The sequence below is a fragment of the Scomber scombrus genome, chromosome 6 (genome assembly GCF_963691925.1).
Source record: "Scomber scombrus chromosome 6, fScoSco1.1, whole genome shotgun sequence".
Taxonomy (NCBI): domain Eukaryota; kingdom Metazoa; phylum Chordata; class Actinopteri; order Scombriformes; family Scombridae; genus Scomber; species Scomber scombrus.
The window spans coordinates 5,200,194-5,220,745 of NC_084975.1; the positions used below are offsets into that span (position 1 = coordinate 5,200,194).

The 20,552-nt window shown below is 38.2% G+C and overlaps 1 protein-coding gene across 1 annotated transcript in view; it reads left to right on the forward strand.

Annotated features, from left to right (window-relative positions):
* The window catches only part of si:dkey-106n21.1 (solute carrier family 23 member 1), a 41,440-nt gene extending 24,354 nt beyond the window's left edge, over positions 1 to 17,086 (forward strand). The window contains exons 9-16 of the mRNA XM_062420800.1: positions 182 to 363; positions 3,739 to 3,856; positions 6,034 to 6,190; positions 9,098 to 9,351; positions 10,187 to 10,351; positions 12,221 to 12,329; positions 16,733 to 16,828; positions 16,917 to 17,086. Coding sequence (XP_062276784.1) covers positions 182 to 363; positions 3,739 to 3,856; positions 6,034 to 6,190; positions 9,098 to 9,351; positions 10,187 to 10,351; positions 12,221 to 12,329; positions 16,733 to 16,828; positions 16,917 to 17,086 — 1,251 coding nt within the window. The remainder of the gene's footprint in view (positions 1 to 181; positions 364 to 3,738; positions 3,857 to 6,033; positions 6,191 to 9,097; positions 9,352 to 10,186; positions 10,352 to 12,220; positions 12,330 to 16,732; positions 16,829 to 16,916) is intronic.
* The last annotated feature ends 3,466 nt before the right edge of the window (positions 17,087 to 20,552 follow it).

Genomic DNA, 20,552 nt, shown 5'->3' on the forward strand with positions numbered 1-20,552 from the left:
AACTGTTGCCTGTGTTTTGAACCTCTTTTTTCACATATTCAAAGTGTTGCGGAGTATTAAAGTGACTTTGTAGTTAAGAAAGACACATGTGGACACCGCTGATGTGATGCACACATGACTAAGAAAACAATGGTATATTTACTGTATCTATTCTGTTTTCCCCTTGTCTCGCTATCCACAGATCCAGGGAGCCATCCTGGTGTCGTCTCTGCTCCAGATTTTCCTAGGGTTTTCTGGGCTGGTGGGCTTTGTACTCAAATATATCGGTCCGCTGGCTATCGCTCCCACCATCAACCTTATTGGCCTGTCGCTGTTCATCGAGGCTGGCAAGAAGTCTGGAGGTCACTGGGGAATAGCGGCTCTGTGAGTGGAAAGGGTTTTAATTCATTGGGTTATTACCAGGCGGGGAGTTCTGGTCCTCTGAAATGATGCCAGCGCGGAAGTAACTTAAAACTGCATTCTATCAAAAGGCCACCAGGGGGCGACCGTCTTGGTGTAAAAAGGACTTCCGTCTCTATACAAGTCAATGGAGAATTCACCAACTTCTCACTTGATTTCTAACCTCAGTAAACGTTTTCAAAATGTGTTTATGGTCTCAATCGCTAGTTTAAAGCCTTCTTCAATGCAGTATGATGTTCATTTGTGAAATTTTGGCCTCCCTGATTTTATATTTGACGATAAAGCAGGGTATGCATTAGGGCGTGGCTATGTCGTGATTGACAGGTTGATTGGTTCACAGGTTCAGGAGGGCGCCTCTTGCGCCTCCTGATGCCTTTATAAGTAGAATCCGTGGGGTTTTTTTACCCAGCATGCACCGGAAGTTTTCAAGATGGCGCTGCCCAGATCCGAAACTATCCACAGCAGTCTACAAACCAATGGGTGACGTCACGGATGTTAGGTCCATTTTATATACAGTCTATGGTTATTACACACAAAAAGGGAGGAATACATTCTTAGAGAGAAGTTGTATATATGTTGATATAATGATAATATGTGTCCATCCTTGTAGGGCCTTTAAATGCTTGTTTCACTTTCACAAAAACGTTCCTGCAAAAACCAATGACACAATTAACAAACTGTGAGTCTAGTCTTGTACGTTTTCTTGATAAATATAACAGGTTTGTATGTGATCATAGTAACTAACAGAGAAAAATAAGTTTCATTATTCCATCCCTCCATGGACTCACTCAAACAAAATCTAATTGCCAAGTTTCTTTGCAGCCAAATGTCTATATTCATTCGGCATGTATTGGCCTGGTTGAAACATTTTTTTACTTTTTTTTTTTTTACTTTTTTTTTTACTAAAGCAGTTAATTTCACTATCTAAATCCACCTAATCTCCATGACTACTGTCACTACCTACTGTTACTCCCTGTTTCACATTAACTCTCCTTTCATTTACCTTTGCCTCTGCTCTTTCCAACCCCATGAAACCTGTCTTCATTTACCGCTGCCATCTCCAGATAATGCAGGCTAAAGTCATTACATAGAGTGATCCTTGTGGGTTTTAAAAGGTTCAGCACATCCACCTCCTGGTGCCATGTATGTATGGTAATCAGTCATATCCTTCTTAGCCTCAGTGCCCTGCTCCATCTCAGCAGTTTCCGTACAGGATATTCAGCAGCTTACAGTAGCAGAGAGACACAGACTGCGTGTGGTTGTAATTCAACACTCCTTGCACACAAAACATAATGAAAAGTGCCTTTTAAAAGCACGATCTGTATGAACAGTAAAATATTTGTTGAAATTCATCATAATGACAATCCAGGATCAAAATTCAAGGGCAATCATTTATTAAATATTGAGACATCAAACATGTTAAGATTGTTTTGTTATCAGGCAGAATTAGGAGGCTTTTCCTAAAAAAACAAAAGGAGAATGTATAGATTTCTACAACATTAATCGCGCATGACCCACTAAAAGTGTGTGGCAGTGTATTTATCTACAGAAACCCTGCCCTGTGCTTGTATATATTCACAATTGCTGTGTGGAGGAACATTTCTGGGCATCAACCTTTGGGGCGGTGGGTGAAAAACCCTATAGGCATTATGGTGTAAGGACAGGACTCTATAAAAACATAGCATCATAGCAGCGCAGTGCTTCTGGTTAACCACAACTGACAAATCCTACTCATTCTGCCTTTAAATGCTATTGTGTGACAGCGAAGTAAGACTTGCAAAGCAGATGTTTAATTTCTGAAGTAAATCACTCTCCTCCTTTATTGGTGTCAGCACTAGAAGAGAGGAAGCTGCCATGGTAGGGGAAATGATTCACATTTTCGAGATTGGTGTTGTCAACATGTATTACTAGTCTGGTTTTGGCTCACAGAGAACTTCTGTCTTCCTTATGGTCAGGGCCAGCCCTTGCAGACTGTATACTTGAGCAAATGCACTGCCCCTTCTGTCACCTTCTGATTGGGTAAAGATAGCATTATCTTCAGCATGAAGTTCCAGGACAGACGTAGTGAAGACCTTTGACGTAAACGTTAAACCTTAAGTAAACTTAAGTAGGAGAGCTTAGCATCTGATCTGTAGAATTTGTACACCAGATGGCAGGTTTTTGCATATGCAGATGCAGATGAGATGAATAATGGCTGCAATGAAGATGACAGAGAGCAAATATACACCCCTGCTTGGCCTTGGTTTTCATGTTAAAATGCTCAGGCTGAGAACTGTCACTGACGTGGTCATGGAGTCATTTCAATACTCTGATATATTTCTTTTGGATAACCTAGTTTGGATGACCCGAGGGCTGATGTTCCCCAAAATCAAACTCTTCAGTGAGAACAACTAAGAGTGGTTGCCTTTGCTCTTACAGCTCTTTTACACTGTGAAAATCATGCTTCCCATTTTATATAATTTTTAGATCCATAGAGGCACAAATTACTGGACCTGGTTATAGCCCTGATTAGGTTTCCTTCAGGATACCTGCAAAGATGTGGTCCAGACATGCAGAGAAGGATCCCTTTACATCCTCTTGGGAATGCAGTGTGGAAGCACATATTTGGTTGTTGTCCAGCTTTAAACAGACTAATAAAGCATTGGCAGTTTCATCATGTATTAATAGTATATCCTTTTTGTTGTTATTGTTGTTTTTGTTGTTGTTGTAAACATTGCAACAACAAAACACAATGTTAGTTTGCAAGGTTGTATTACAATTTGGCATTTTTTAGTCAAAGCACATATTTTTTCATTGCATAAATCCACTTATATGTTTAGACTGATTCTGCAGCAGAATTATATATGGGTTATTGTTGCTAAAATATAAAATTTTAAATCAGATTTGAGTGACTTGGAACACGCTTTTTAGATGTAGATGTTGATCTAGATCTAGACCTTTCTAAATGTTCACCAGGCTGTAAACATTTCCACTGAAATGATATGCACCATGACATTTGTATCTTCCAGTTTTATGCACAGTTTGCAGTGTTTTCATGCACAGCATGAAGCATTTTCCTCACAGCATGGAATGCCATTCAGTGGCAGGGAACTGAATAAAGTATTATTTTAGTGGTCCCTTTTGCCACACTTGCACTCACTGATATTATTCTCCACAAAAAGCATCATGTAGACGTGCCTACTGTGTAAAATGCATGTTTTAGCTTGCTCTTAACTCATAACTATGCTATATGGAAGCATGCCATTCTTAACAATTACAATAACAGTTGTGAGTGAGGACAAGGCCTTGGGGGAAACGACTCTGAGTGATACATTTTGTCCTGTCTCTGTTTTCCCACAGCACGGTCTGTCTTATCCTCCTGTTCTCTCAGTATCTCAGCAAAGTGGATGTTCCAATGATTGCTTACAAGGATAAGAAGTGGAAGGTTTTCCAGTATCCGCTCTTCAAGCTATTCTCTGTGAGTTGTCAACGTTACACACACATTAAGCGTATCTATTATAGAAACAAAACAAAAAAATGAACCCCCTTGAAAACGAGATGGTTCATCTCAAGGGGCTGCCTTTATTCAAAACCTTTCATTTTAATGACTAATGAACAGCCAAACACTCTACTAAAAAAGGGTTAAATATTCTGTATTCGGAAATCTGCCAGTATGAAAGAAACATCTGTCAATCCTGTAAGAAACATGAACGTAAACATATATTTTTTTGTAATAGGTTGAAAAATTGACAAACCAAAAATGACATTTAAAAACAAGAGAAGGCAAGTTACATTTATTTTAATGTTTTTTGTTAAATATTCACAACATGTCAAACTACACGTTTTTTATATAATACAATTATTCTATGGATTTTTGAACTCTTTTGCCAGACAATGTTGCTTTCATCTTGTGCTATTGTCAACAGTAAGAGGAAAAACCCTAACCCTACAAAACAACATAGACTGAACAACTTGTTATACTATATAATAATGTGTGAATATTACAAAAATGCTCACCCTTTTTTTGTTTACACCCATATAGCAGTAAATTTGACAGGAAAAAATGAAAACAACTGTTTAAAATTAATGACAGGGTTGAGGGTCTTTCTTCTTTCTCTTCATGATTGCTGGTCTTTTGTCATTTGTTTTGAGCAGTCCCACCGCCATTTAAACCCTTCAACTGTGACTCTCTTATAATTACAGATACCACCTGTCAAAAAATCGCCTTTGGTGATATGAATGGGTTTTTAAAAATCTTTATTTATCCAAAGATGGTTTTAGCTAAGCAAACATGCTCCTTTTAACTTCCACCCTGCTTCACTTTCATGGTTACTACACATTACGTGAGAGCTGGCAAGCACAACCGAAACCTTAAACTACTCACTGTTGAGCAGATCACGCTCATTTTGGCAGAGGTGTTGAGTTTGGTCAGCGATGCTTTGAAGCTCCTGTGTGTGAATTTACATGACTGCTGGAATAACAGGGGTGAAAATGAAAATGTATGCTTAAAGTTTAAAAGACGATAACTTCAAACTGAATGTAGAAGTTTATGTACAGAGCTGAAGACCTATGAGTCAGTTTGGCTTCAGGGTTTAATCTATGGAATGCTTGATGTATGACATTTCGACACATTTTGGCAGAATGAGTCACATCTTTTGAAAGCCAACAAAACCAAAAGAAAAAAAAAAAAACCCTGAGGTTTGTTGACCTTTAAGTAAATAAGTTTTTATAACTATCCATCAGTATTTTGTTGTCCATCATCAAATACACAAAACATAAAAAAGCACGTTTCAATGTAAAGGAATGAAGCCAGGCATTATATTTCAGCATAGTAAAAGCCCATCTACAGTATGAGGTTAGCCCCACCCAATAGTACACACAGTCCCTTGCCAAGTCCTATACATCATCAATTGAGCGTATAATGCATTACATACTTTTGTAGTTTATGTTTCTTTCATGGATATTGCTCAATGTCTTCATCTCATCTTCCAGAATCCTATAGGTAAACGTGTAAAGATAAGACCCAAGAAAAAAATCAAGGAAATATAATGAATGCACTTGGCTGGCATGTGTTCTGCACTGAAGCTGCTGTTTGTTTGCTACTTGGAGAGGATATGATAAAAGCATTCTTGTGGGCAACTCTTCTATGTGATTATGCACCAGTGTGCACAATTACATTTGTAGAGGCTTGTTGCAAGATCAAGTTTAGTTCAAGTACATTAATTAAATTCATTACTACAACATATTAAACTCGTAATGCATTGTGTTCTCAAACAGGGTTGTAGTAACATTATCATCCTCATTCTTGAACATTCAAATCATTCAATAAAGGTCACATTTAGGGGTGGATCGATATATTGGGTTAGGGTTAGGGTTAGGGTTAGGGTTAGGGTTAGGGTTAGGGTGATTTGACTGCCTTTGGCTCTTAATCCAAAAATGACAACTTCCGGGTAATGTTGGCTATGAGAGGGTAAGTATTTGAGTGAGGATCTTTTACTCTATACTGTAGGATTTCAGTCTTCAACACATGGATTGAATGCTACCTCACTAGGACTTAAGGAGCTCCTTAAAGGAATTTCAGTAGTGTGTATTTTGTGTTGGTTGAATCCCAGTTCAAATACACTGAGACCTTCTATATCTGGTAACAAATTCTAGGCTTTGTTCGGGATGTGTGGCGGGTGGCTGGTCTGCTTCTTACTGACCATCTTTGATGTCCTGCCTTCAAAGTCTGATGAGTACGGCTACTCAGCCAGGACTGACATCAGCCTGGAGGCTGTGACAAATTCCCCATGGTTCCATGTACCTTACCCAGGTTAGTGCACAAATATCATACTTTTAACACAATACTTTTGGTCCTGGATACCTAATTAGTCAAACCTGGTAAAATGTAAACCGTATAGCTATAAGAAGTCATCAACCATGATGCCTCATCAGTTGTACCACTAAAGAACATAACTGTCAAATTGTCTGAATTGTTGTGTCCTAATAACTTGTTTGTAATTCTCTCTGTAATTCATTTCGTTATTGGGCAATATGCAAATCAAGTGCAGAGAACATTCTGTTGTTTATCTATGAGCTGCACATAGCAATAATAGCATAACTGCACCAGCAAAAAGAACTTTCTGAGAACAGTCATTCGCTGTAATGTAAACAGGCAATAACGTTGACAACACAATTCCACAACCATTGGATGATTTTCAAGACAAAATGATAATACTAATAATAATTTTAGCAATTAAATGTTTCCATCTTGTAACAGATATATAGATACAGTATATAGATATATATCCACATGTATTCTTTTGAATGCATATGTCTGTCAAAAGCTTCTTTGCAGTGTCAGTGCGATGCTGATTTTCTTATTCATAACTGTGAATGACAAAGTCTATTTTATGACTTTTTGATTATCTAAAATAATAACAGAGACAACTGTGACAATGAACCAAAAACAGTATTTTTATACAATGGCAGGCAAAACACATTCCCTATAAACAAGTTGGGAAAATGCCTGTATGTTATAGCATTGGCAGGACATTGAGTGTATAAATCATTGAGTGTAAATGGTTATGAATTAAGGATATTCACCACAAAAGCAACAGCAAGGAAAATCTGCTGGTTTGACTCTATTATCCTGATATGAACCCAAAACCCTGGTTTGACAGTGATCATGCAGATACATGCAGATACATAAAATGACTCATCAGTTGTCACCTATCATCATAAGGCAGAACTGATGCATCTCCATTATAGTAATATACTAATTATAATCATAGTAATAATACAACATACAATGGAATTTAATTACTGAGCCATAAATTTTGCATTGTTTGGTTCGTGTGTGTCTTGGTGCATTTTTGTTTGAGTGCATGATACTTTTAATTTGGATTGTATCTCCTTAGAAACCTTTGATACCGTCAACTGATTGATGCCTGCCTTAAAGCAAACGTTGATTCATTGCTTTATAACTGTCAAATGTACCTTGTAATGTTATATTAGAGTACCTATACATTCCCAAAGGGGAAATTGTTCCTGCAGTGACATACATAAGAAGAGCATAATGCTGAATGAAAACATCATCATGCCAGTATTACACAATACTCACCCTGCAACACATCAGTACAATAATTACTATGTATAACAAAGGGTCACAGCAGGTAACACAGTATTCAGAGATGTGTTGAGAGATAAAAATAACACGTCAGGTGGGTTTTTTAAGTACTTTAATCCACGATGTAGGTGTTTGTATGCTTGCATTTCAGTGCATACGCATATATATACAGATAAGTGGAACAAGGTTTATATTTTAGCATATTGCTTTTATAATCATTGATATTGAAATAGATGGGTTTGAAGGGAGCCTGTTTGATTTTTTTTTATAGTCTGACCAAGCTGGAGAACATGCATTGTGTTAAAAATGTAACATATCAAAAAACAGTTGTTACAGAATGCTTTCAAAGAAGTTTTTTTACTTGGTTGAATTGGAAGCATTTACACACCATAGGAGAGGCGATGTACTGTAGTAGAGACCGATTTTTTTATGCTCTTTGTATTGAACCAATTAAGTTCCTGCTTCTTCTCTTTTCACTGTTCACAAATCATTCATGTCATGTTGCCACTCACAGTTACAGGCTTCCACTCCACCAGTAAGATCACACACTAAGTAGATTGGAAGTCGGTGGGGTGGGGGGGGGGTGGGGGGGGGGGGTGGGGGGGGGGGTGGGGGGGGGGGGGGAGTTCAGCGTGTGTGTGTAACCACAACAACCATGGTTCAAGTCCAGATGGAGCACATTGTTGCAACTCGTAGCAAAAATGCACATAAGTGGTGCTTTGGATCTTGAAAATATTTGCATTAAAATAGTTGATAGAAACATGCGCTGTCTCATGTTTCATTTGCAGATATGTTCTCAAAATCAAAAATCAAAACAAATATATATTTATATTAATTTAAATGAAAATGAGCTGAGAATATTGAACTTTGTTCCAAAACACGCGTACCAACTGACAGGAATAGCTTGATATAGCTTGATAGGATATGAGCCCTCACTGGCTTCCCACCCATGTACATTGGGTTTATTTGAGCATCCGGAGTCATGACAAGTATTTTTATTGAATATATCCTCAATTCAATTACATAACTTTTTTTTATTTTTTATTTGCCAGTGATCACCCCAAAATATTTGTATTGGACTGTCACCACATGTTAACCACGTATACCCTGTGGATATAAAAACTTTGGGAGTGCATGAAAAATAAAAATGCAAGATCATATATACATTATATACTGATGTTATCAAGCACAAGGCTATATTATCTCAAGCTGCAGGGTTGTAAGAACAATAGCAGAAGGAAAGGAGCACGCCCTTGCACAATATCAGACAACCAACATCTGATATTCACCTGTTGAGTTATTTGTGCCAGAAATTCATTATCCAGAAAACCAGGCTTCTGCTGGGACTAACTAGGTGCTTGAAACAGATGATTTCACTGTATTACAACCTTGCAAAATGTTAGGAAATAAAATCTTAGCATGACATTTGGATGTCCAAATGTTTGCTTAAAAGATTGAGTAAAGTCAGCATTGCGTCATGCACACCTTTGTTCTGACAGATGTTGTGTGCTGTCTATAAATCCCTCGACAGATCAAGAGGAAAATAAATCTCGGCTTTTTAACCTATGAACCTTGGGAGCTAATCTATGCTTATTCTGTACCATACTGAAGGACAATGGGGTGCGCCTACAGTGAGTGTGTCTTCAGTGTTGGGTATGATGGCCGGCGTCTTGGCATCCACCATGGAATCCATCGGTGACTACTATGCTTGTGCTCGTCTGTCCGGTGCCCCTCCTCCTCCAACTCACGCCATCAACAGAGGTATTGCTGTGGAGGGCATTGGCTGCATCCTGGCTGCTTTGTGGGGAACTGGAAATGGCACTACGTCTTACAGCCAGAACATTGCTGCACTTGGCATTACCAAGGTACACATCATAATTGTCTCCTCTTGTGTTTTATCACTCTTTAAAATTGCATTCAAGGATTTTTTTATTTACAGATATAAAAGCAGATATGAAGTACTAAATTGCCGTCTGCTGACCTGATGAATAAAGGTTCAATATTTAAAAAAAAAAAAAATCGAGAATCACACCTTCAAAATGATAACTATAAAAATGCACAGTTTTAATGGGGAATGGGCTGCTTTCTAATCACACAATGATCTTTATTTACATATATCCAAACATAAGCTGCCACTGTTAAATTCAATCTATTTGCTTTTAGAGTGAGCAGACTGACAGGGTCAGATATTATTTTGCTTGACCTTTCGGTTAAGGTCTTGTGATACAATCATTTGGATCATCCGAATAAATAAGAACATGCATCGCTGTATTCTATTGGCACTTACTGAAGGCGTTGAAGTGAGAGAATTTCTTTCTATTCATGTGCATCTTCATGTAGTATTTCACTATATAGCACTGAGTCAAAATGTGTCAGTTAAATGTACTCAAGTCTGTGGAAAATAACTGCCTGTCTCTGAGCAGCACAGCTCCCACAGCAGATAAAAGCCTATGTTACAGCTGAATGTTTTATGGGTTTTGCGGTGTTGACCTGAGCATTCTTTTGCTGATGCCGTCATCTGCGTTGTCTCAAATCTACATCCAACTCAAAATCATGGCAGATAAGATTGATAATGTCCTCACTAAAAATTATGTATCCTTTTCAGTCTTGGTCAAATTAATTCTGGCATGATAAGAATGATCCATGTTAATCCATACTGTATGCTCTGGATAACAAATAGATTTGCTCATTTTATACCAGGTCGGCAGCAGATTGGTCATCCAGACGACTGGCATTCTGATGATCGTCCTGGGAATCTTTGGGAAGTTTGGAGCAGTTTTTATCACTATTCCAGACCCAGTTATTGGAGGCATGTTCCTGGTTATGTTTGGAATGATTGCAGCAGTGGGGATATCTAACCTCCAGGTAAACATATTTCAATATTGAGACATATTATATTTTACAAGTTGAACACTTTTAACCAAAGCACCTGCTGTATAGACTGTTAAGTCGCCCACCTCCTCGGAAGATTGAGGTTCAAGACCCTGAAACACAAAACATCCACCCTACTAAGAAGTCATTGAGTTATAATCTGTGCTGGCTCAAGAGGTGCTGCTCTGGCACTGACCATGTGACCTGAAATACAAGCAAAAACAAAGGACTCCTTAGGGGATCAATTATTAATAATAAACTTTATTTATATAGCACCTCTCATACTTAAAATGAAGTTCAAAGTGCTTAAAAGGTAACCAAATACGTAGATTTAAAGCCTGCAAACAACTTAAAAAATGTAATAAAACAGAAAAGTAAAATACCAAATACACAAATCGAGATCAAAAGGGTGAGTCTTCTTCTGTTTTCACAAGTTGCATGTCAGATATTAAATACCAAACATTACTCTTCCCGCATGCATATTTAATGTATTTAGCATGGCAGTTACTGGCCCTCTGTGAGTTGATTGAGTCCATGATGCATCCATAAATGCGGTGATACACTTTTGTGGGCAGTGTAATTGGGAAACAGCCCAAGCAACAGGCAACCATCAGAGCTTGAGTCAACTGTAGTGCTAAGGCAGATCTGTAGCACTGCTTGCCCATTGACCACCACCCACAAATATATGCAGTATTTTACATTGTCACCATTAAAATATAATGATATTGGGTTGTTGTTGTTGTTGGGAATGTGCCTATATTTGTTATAGGGTTAATATTGTCCCTGACACATATGATGAGAGAATATTAACAGAGTCTGCACAGTTTTATCACTTAAAATACATTATTTATTGACCTTGGATGCGAGCAGTACTTCTCTCGTAAACGATAAACCTCACCTCTTTTTTTCTCTCTCTCTTTAGTTTCACAATGTAACTGTTAAGCCATAGTTGAAACATCTGTTCTGCCCTGCTGAAATTCTAAGCAGCAGGGAGTTGGAGGGAGTGTCTGCCAAAAAATAATCTCAAAGTACCGAAACCTTTCCGGTATATTTACAACGTTGTAATCACTATACAGTAGAGAGCCAAAGTCCCACCCATATGTTGTTTTCCCAGAAATGGTTTCTTTAATGAGTCTTCTGACTGTAAATAATGAAACATGATACTGGGATGTTGCTGGATGCAAACTATTTTGTTTTCATCCAACAACACCAGCTCCCATGAGTCTCAGTCATAGATGCCAAAACCAACCACATGGGAGCCACAGTATAGTAGTGTATATACAACCTATTTGTCATTTTATCTTGGTTGGAACAACATGGTGCTCAGATTTAGCTCAAAATCTGGATAGGAAACTCCAGTATCACATTTCAGTTTTTCAGAAAGACTAAGGACAGGAACTTTCAATGGAAAAATACACTAGAGATAAAAGCTAATGGAACAGAAGCTAAGTCAGAAGTAGGGCAGGACCTCTGCTCTTTATTAACCACTGTGTCAACCCCCCCCCCAGTTACAGTAACATTGTCCTTTTGTGTAATGGGGCAAGGAAATGTTGCTTCTTTGCAATTTAATTATGCAGTTCAAGCACATTTATACACAGGGTTACCCCTGCTCTGGCCTGTGATAACTTGTCATGGCCAAATAATTGTGAATCCTAAACCAAAAAGGAATCTGGAACTTTTTTTAGATTCCAGATTTTGTCTAATCACATTTTAGTGTGGTTCAAAAACAGAGATGGCAGCCAGCTGAGGCAGAACAACAAAATAATAGTTTGCATCTGAGAGTCAATAAACCAATTTAAACAATTTTGTGTCACACAATCTCTCTCTCTGTCTGTCTTTTTCTACCTTTCTTTCTCTCTCCAGTATGTGGACCTAAACTCGTCCCGTAACCTCCTCATCCTTGGTTTCTCTACATTCAGCGGCCTTGTCTTACCTACCTGGTTTCATTCCAATCCTGGCATCATTGACACAGGTAATTTAGACATGGATACACTAACTCACTCCCTGAAACAGGAAACGAATGTCAAGATAATTGAAACCTATAAGACTAGACAACTCACACATAATGACTCGACTAACATACACAGTTTTATTTAGTATTTACAGTCAGAGGACAGCACACTAGCAAAGCTGCACTTAAACAGAAGCAGAGATCCATAAAAAGTGCTGCTTCTGTTAATTTATGGTGCAATTTGAATGAAAAAGACAGAGAAACACAGAAAACACACAAAATTTTGAAGTGATAGCTGATAGAGAGACAACAAAGACTGTACACTCTACAGAGAGAGTTGGACTATGCAAGAGTGAGATGCTGAGCTGTGGTTCTGCAGCAAAGCCTAATTATATGCATCATTAAATCTAACTCACCACACACTATGCTGTTTTACCTGTTTTCCACCGGTTATTTTTTAAGGATTTCTCTCACTACCTGATGTTGACAGTCTAACCACCCACAAAACACCCACACCTGTTGTTTTCTATGTAAGTCAGAACACAGTGCTCTGATGCACATTAATTCATCAGAATACATCACTGTCCTATTATCCAGCGTTTACAAAATGTCAATGCCCCATAACAGCAGTTGTTTCACATCATATTGGTATCCTGGACAGGAATATCCTGGCTAAACAATAAACAACTCCAGAAAATTACTCATCAAGGCTCTAAATCCTTATCGGGAGAGCAACATCTTCCCTCTGACGGTAAATGGGAGACTGTGCTCCTATTGCTCCACTTACAGATAACCCATGAAAAGATGGAAGTGGTTCTGCCAGCCTAAGCTCCTAAGGCCAAGGTGTTTCCAAATCCCACATGCCCAGATGGCATCCAGGTTACCTTTAGTCTTAAAGCCTAGATTTTAAAATGGCTAGAAGAGGCTTTCTAATAGTCTTACTTGATTATTAACACTGAGTGTACTTTAATGTTGTTGTTTTTAGTGAACTAGGGAGTTTAAGGATAGATAGATCAGTTGGTTTGTAGCTCACTTGGTCAGGCAATTGGGTCAAACCACATTGGTCCAGTTGGGTGTACTGCGATTCAGCCTGTAGGGGGCACTGGTGGGACTTTTTGCATGTTATCACTGGTTATAAAGCTTCGGGTGTCACATGTATTAATAGTGTAGGTGTTACTTTGAGAGTGTAATTGAGAGGGTGATTCAAACAGGCTTTTCCTGATTATGCATTATATTAGCTGCCTGGGGAAACTACGGTTGCAGCACCAGAGGTGAGCAGTTTGTTAGTGATTATCAAAGAGGGAGGTTGATTCTTGGGAAACAACAACGTGGACAAAATCAAATTACTCAAGCAGAATCACTTGTCATATGCTTTTAATAATGAGTATTGCTTGCTCATTTTTAGACTGGGTTTCGTTTTAATGTTGATTTTATAATATCTAAATAAAAAACAACGATTAAATAATGCTTTTGTCATGTGTACGTCACTCTGGACAAAAGCTTTATTCATGATGAGAGCAGGAAAGATTGGATAATGAATAGTTTTTTTCTGATTGACAATTTTGCTGCTGTCTGAATTTGCTGTGTTGTGGTAAACCCCTATGCTACACCACATGGGTTATAATAACATCTTATGACTATTTTAACCCTAACTCACTTTTGGAAAAGGGTTATAACACAGTGAAATACAGTGCTGCACAGGTGACAAGAGACAAAGTTCTTGCACATCACCACCCAGGGTTTAATCCAAGTTTAATCTGGATTTAGTGCAACCTCTGGGTTGGTTGTGTGTTCCAGTTAACACAAATGGCAGTGGTTACGGGTGAAAAGATGGTGGATTATGTCTTTGTCACTTTATTAGCGTCACTACTGATGGGTCATCTAAGAAGAGGAGAATCAGTAGAAAACAAAATAAATTACAGACAAAGGGGGAACCATTTTTTTTATTTTCTTTGCAACAGAGATAATTCTACACTTTAGATCTACAGTATATTGATTAAACATAACAGACACACACACACACACACACACACACACACACACACACACACACACGCACACACACATACAACCAAACACGCAACAGGTAGAACCCAATTACATTAATCCAGCCATGAAACATTAATCCACCAGATAAAATTAGAACATTTCTAATCAATCACAGATCTTAGAACCAATCAGAGATCAATCACAAGCTATTAGCTGATGATTCACTGTTTTTGATGACCAATTTATTGGCATAGGAAGTGTTTGTAGCCACTTCCTATGAAGTGCCATCAAAAGACCAATCCTCAAGATTAAACAGCTCTTCCCTCTGCAGACATAAGACCTTGATCCCATGTGTCATGTGATTCGACTGTCTCCCAGGAAAGTACTAATCCAGAGTTCAACACTGGGCATGAGGGCTTGTCTGGTTTTCTCAGGTCTAGGCTGCTTACCTCCCAATCCTCTTGGCTAGCCTCCATGTCACTGGCTGTAATCTGCCTGGTTCAGATAAAGCACTCTTGCCCCAGAGTCTTTCTCCAGCCTCAACACTCAACTGATAGCTCCACACAAGAAGAGGCTTGACAATACTCTTTGTAAACAAACTGCTACCTGTCGAGACATCTTTAGATGTAAAGGCTGTGAGACTTAAAATCAATTCAGCGGGTGCCTTGAACTTTTGACTGCTTTCTCTTTGGGCAGAAACTGTGTGTGTGTGTGTGTGTGTGTGTGTGTGTGTGTGTGTGTGTGTGTGTGTGTGTGTGTGTGTGTGTGTGTGTGTGTGTGTGTGTGTGTGTGTGTGCTTGTGTATGTTCTTTGAACAAGAGTGTGTTCAGAGACAAACTACGTCAGCGCTGTTTGCAATTCTTGATTCAATTCGGTACAACTTCATTAGTCAGTTTATTGCCAGAGGGGCATTATGAGAACAGGGCATTGGACATGCAGGCATTCACATATTCAATGGCGCTCTGTATTACATTCATATGCTGGTGGTAACACATGCCACATGAAAGGCCAACTCTGATTCAGGAAATTGGAGTGTTAGTGGTCAAGTGATTACAGAGACTACTCCTCAGCCACCAAGCAACCTTTCTGAGTCTGAATATCTGGACATCTATGGACCTGTAGACCTCAGACAACTCTGCTGGCTTAATGCTTTCCATTATTGTGGCTCCTTAACTTTGCCAGGCCGGCTTTTTAGGAGAGCTCAATGTAAACAACAAGCAAAGCTTGTTCTGTGTATATTACTTTAATCTATTTCTGATCTTCATAGGTGTTGTAAATACTTAAGCTAAGCTAAACAAAGGAATATGAAGTTCTCCCTTAGTCCTGGTTATATCCAACCATATAGATAGTTTTTAATTTTACTTGGTCGGATTTGACCTACTGCCTACACCAATACAATGTAGGTGAATGGAATTTAGTTTGTATTGCTTAAAGAAATGTACGATTATATTTTAAACGTTCTGTTCCTATGAAGACTGTTCACAGTGTGGTTTATGGATTATCAAGAATAAATGAGATGCTGTTTCTGAAAATATACAACATTAAATCCCATCCGAGCTTCAGTGCCAACGCAGGAAGCAGTGTAATCTTTAGGTCAAAAGGTGTTTAGGGTGTGATGGTCCAGCTCATGGATGAGTATTATGTGGAGTATTCCTTACGGTGGTGCTGAAGGCCAGGGTAATGCCATCCAGAGTAGCAATGTTTTTCTAAAGTGTTTAGGGTCAAGCACAATAACTTAAGTTTTGTCTGAGGTGTTGGCATGGTTTTGGTCTCCTGATAAACACCATATCTCTAGATATGAGAGCAACTCCACCCAAAGTTGGATGTCTGCTGTGTCTCTCCTAATCAGACCAGGTCTTCCACAGAAAGCCTGCAAATTATCTACAACGCTCATTTACTGGACACCAGCTCGATAATAGTTGATTGATGACGTGCAGCTTAACATTTCATCACACCACCAAACGTTTTTACAACTTCCATTGTAAGAAATATATGTATTTGTTGTCATTTCTGTAAAAGTTGTATAACCTCATTTAAGACTAGTCAAAAGTATTTTCACTTAATCATTTTTTCCCCCATTGAAGTTATACAAAAGGTCCTGTACCTGCAGTAATGACAGTAGTTTTGGGACATTTGGATAGAGTTACAGTTAAAATATATGGCTCAAAGGGTTCATCACACATAGATGTGGTTCAGCTGGGCACGAATGCAAGTATCCATCCCACAGATGGATTGCCTATTATCCTGTCCTACAGGAATTACTGTCAGTCTCCAGTTGCCCCCAAATTTTCTTTTGAGGGAGCTGACCTGACCTCTAACTTTTCGTGTGGAGGAACCAAGAGCAAAGAGAATCTCTCTTCACAATTTATAATTCACACATTGTTATTTCACAAGGTGACAAAATGACATTTGTTTATTCTCTCTTGTGTTTGAAGGAATAAAAGAGCTGGACCAAGTGATTGTAGTGCTCTTCACCACACACATGTTCATCGGAGGGTTCTTTGGGTTTATCTTGGACAACACCATTCCAGGTTTGATAAAACACTTACTGTTAATAATAATTACTAGCGAAACAAGTCCTAACATCACTGTCAACTAATCTTGTATTTTCTTCTTAAGGCACTGACAAAGAGAGAGGCATCAAAAACTGGCAGGACAAGGTGCAAGAAGAATGCAAAAACATGTGTGATCAATCATGCTACGATATCCCTTTCTGCAATGGTATTTTGAAACGGTTTAGATGTTTTAAGTACCTGCCTTTCCTCCCTTCTTATAAGACCACCCACTAGGGATCATAAAAATAATCAAGTGTTGATGCTGGCCAATTAGCCCTGTGAAGTCAAACAGTAATGTAAAACATGAAAATATGAAACAGAAATTCCTTTATCCACACTAGTTGCTTAATTGCTTCTGCATTCTTTTTGTGATATAAAAACCCTCACAACAATGCAATAGGTTTTCTCCCACAGTCCATAAACATGCATTTTTGTTTATTGGCTGAGATATTTATAGGAAATATAATTAGCGACTGTTTGCCTTTATATGGTAGTCTACATCACACCTTTATGCAGCCTGGGATCAGCAGCACTGGCTTTAACCTTCTGAAACCATCATTCAGATCGCACTGCCACTGCAGACAGAAGGGTACTGATGTGGGACCAGCCTGGCCCTCATTATTTTGAATAACATTCGACTCTGAGGGAAAAGAAATATATAAGAATCCACAGTGAATGACATTCTGTTACATAAATACTTTATAATCTTAACCTTATTTTCTTTAACAGTCCAAGTTAAATTCTTTTGCCCTTATATAGGTTAATAAAACATTCATAGTGCCTGAACAAGCAAAGAGCAGCATAATGCAATTAGGAGGAATCATCAATCCTCATAAAGAACTTGAAAACACATGAATTAGACACTAATTTATTGAAGGTAATAGAGATTTAGACAGTGAAACATTTTGTGTTTTTTTTTGTTTTTTTTCTTAAGTATCCCTTTGATGTGCACAAATCTTTGTGAGATTTTCAGTATGTACAGTACCCGAGCTCACCCTTTTTGGACATCACATTGGAGTAAAGACTCAATATTTGTTGCTCTGAAGCCACTGTTTAGGTGTTATGAACATGCTGTAACTCAAACATTTTCAGTAGGATCATTACTACCTCATCAATAACTTACAGAGACACATAATTAATGGAATTATGTGATGTCTTTAAAATATTTTTTTTTATTATTAACGTTTTTACAGTTACTTCTTTAAACATTTCATTTTTTCTTTCATCTCTGTATAGAGGTACATTTGTTAAATATGATGCTTTTACATTTAAGAATATATATATATGTAATTTTACTAATTTTTATACTATAATTTTGAATCTGTTCTAAACTGTGACAATAAAGGGTTGTTAATAAATCATACACTCAATAAAGACACCTGAAGTAATGTTTTTAAGCCACTTGAGGGCAGTGGGAAAAGCTATTAACAAGTTTAAGTTGTTAGAACCGACGTGTTAGCATTCGTTTGCCTCACACAATGAGCTGAAAGATGCTGCAAAGCTTCATAGCTGAGCTGAACTTAAGTGTTGGGTATTAATTAACTGGGTTTTGTGACTATGAACAACCCATTTCACATTATACATACTCATTTGATCCTTTTCGGGGGAAAAAGGGTACTTCTGTGGTTTCTTATTTACTTTTCCGCGGGTTTGTAATTACATCTACATGTTTTCTATGAATGTGTCCGAACTACTCATCAAGTGATATTGTATACAGTAAGCAGTTAAATTACCTAAAGGACAAGGGGTGTTAATCCTATGTTGTTGTTGTTCACCCTTTTAATCCTTTAATCTCAAACATTTTAAGGCATCCTCTTTCTAGAATGAAAGCGAGTTTCATTCCCTTGTGACTGAGACTTGACCTCTGAGACTTGACAGGATTTTGATTTGCTATTCCAAAAATTCACATAAAATCTGAATAAAAAGGAAATCCTGACCGACAAAGTGCAAATGTGACTTTGAAATTTCAACTAGATAGAGATTGTATATACAACAAAACTCATATTGAGGGAAAAGTGCTAATTTCAGTGTAGAATAAGACGTATCCTGGGGGTGTGCTAGCCCAGAACATCACTTTTAAAATGCAATCATCTTATATTCGGGGTTGGGTGACATAACCTGCAGATCATAATATACAATAAGATCTTTTTTTTATTTTTTATGACTGTGCCTATGTGAAATGTAAGATATACCTGTAAAGCCCCTGGCATCTAAGTAGCATGACAGGTGGGTTTGATTTATTTCAAAAGCATACCATATGTTCAAAATTATAGTAATTATCATTCTAATTGCATAATTACATTTTATTACATCTGGTGATGGATGTACTGTTGAGTTGAATATAATTGGTGCAGAATAAAAGTGAATTGAGGGAATGTATGGGTAATTTCTCATTTTCATTTCAAATGGATGCAAAAGTATTGTTTTCACTTCTAAATTGATTGTAAGGGTCTATAGAACAATTTTGGCCTCTAGGGGGCATTGACGGCTCCCGACCCACCACCAGCCTTAACAGAATATGGTAACTGTTATAACTTTTGATCAGATTATCCGATTTGAACATAATAAGTATGTATTGATTCAGGAGTAGCAACTGATATTTCTAGCATATGGCCGATATAAGCCATATTTTGTTCAGTATCAGAGCATAACTTCAAAAATAGACAGAAAATCATAGGCCCGGTGATGTAAAATTAAAATACCTGATACGCTGTGAAACAGATGATTCTTCGCAGCCTTTGGGAAATGAATGGAGTGTCATGATTCAAAACGGCTGCCATAAGGAATGTATGTGCTTCCTCATCTGGTATTTGAGATGCATCTGATATGATCTTCCTAGCATTGTTTGAACAAACAATGAAAACTCAGTCACGGGTACCTTTCTCTTCTGTCAAATCTGGAAAGTGTTCAAGAACTGTTTCCTTTAGGCGTGTTCGGTTCACGGTCTTCTGGATTCCATGCCGTTCCAGTCTCTCTCTCATCATATCTTTCAGTTTAAAGATTCTGCAACCTCCAGCAATTTCTTTCTGAAGCAATCCTTCAGAATAACGTTTTTTTTTGTAAAGCTTAAGACATGTTTTGTGCCAGGATGCACGGTTCTGCTGCATAGATTCTTCATCTGGAAGTTCAACATCTGGGTGGGGAGCAGCTAGCCTAGGTATACCCATGCTCTCATTCGAGCTAGATTCTACTTCGCTCAGAAAGTTAGCATGGCCACCAAGACAACATTTTCGCATGAGATAGGGAACCAATCAAAGAACGGGGAGGGGGGGTCAAGGCGATGACGACCATAGAGCGACTCTGTTTACATCTAGCATAGCAGCCACGGAGGTGCAGCAACCGTTTGAAGCAGCAGTAGCTGGTGTGCTAAATAAATTGGAAGGCAAGTTCACTTTGAAAATAGAACAAAACCCTACCTCAATCTCACATAAGATTGAGACGCGATCTGGTGTGGGCACCAATTGCTCTGAACTGACGTGCAAGGCTGATCATTTCTGTGTATGCTTCCTCTCTACGACTGGCGACTGGATTCGCAAGAGGGCAAACAAGTTTTTCATCCGTTTGTTTTTGGCACAGAATGCACAACTGCCATTCCGTTGACCTTGCCATCTCATAAAATACCTGTTTTTTATTTTTATTTTTTCTCTGTTAGGGTTGGGTTAGTCAGCACTAGGGTTGGTCAGCAGTAACCAAAAAAAAG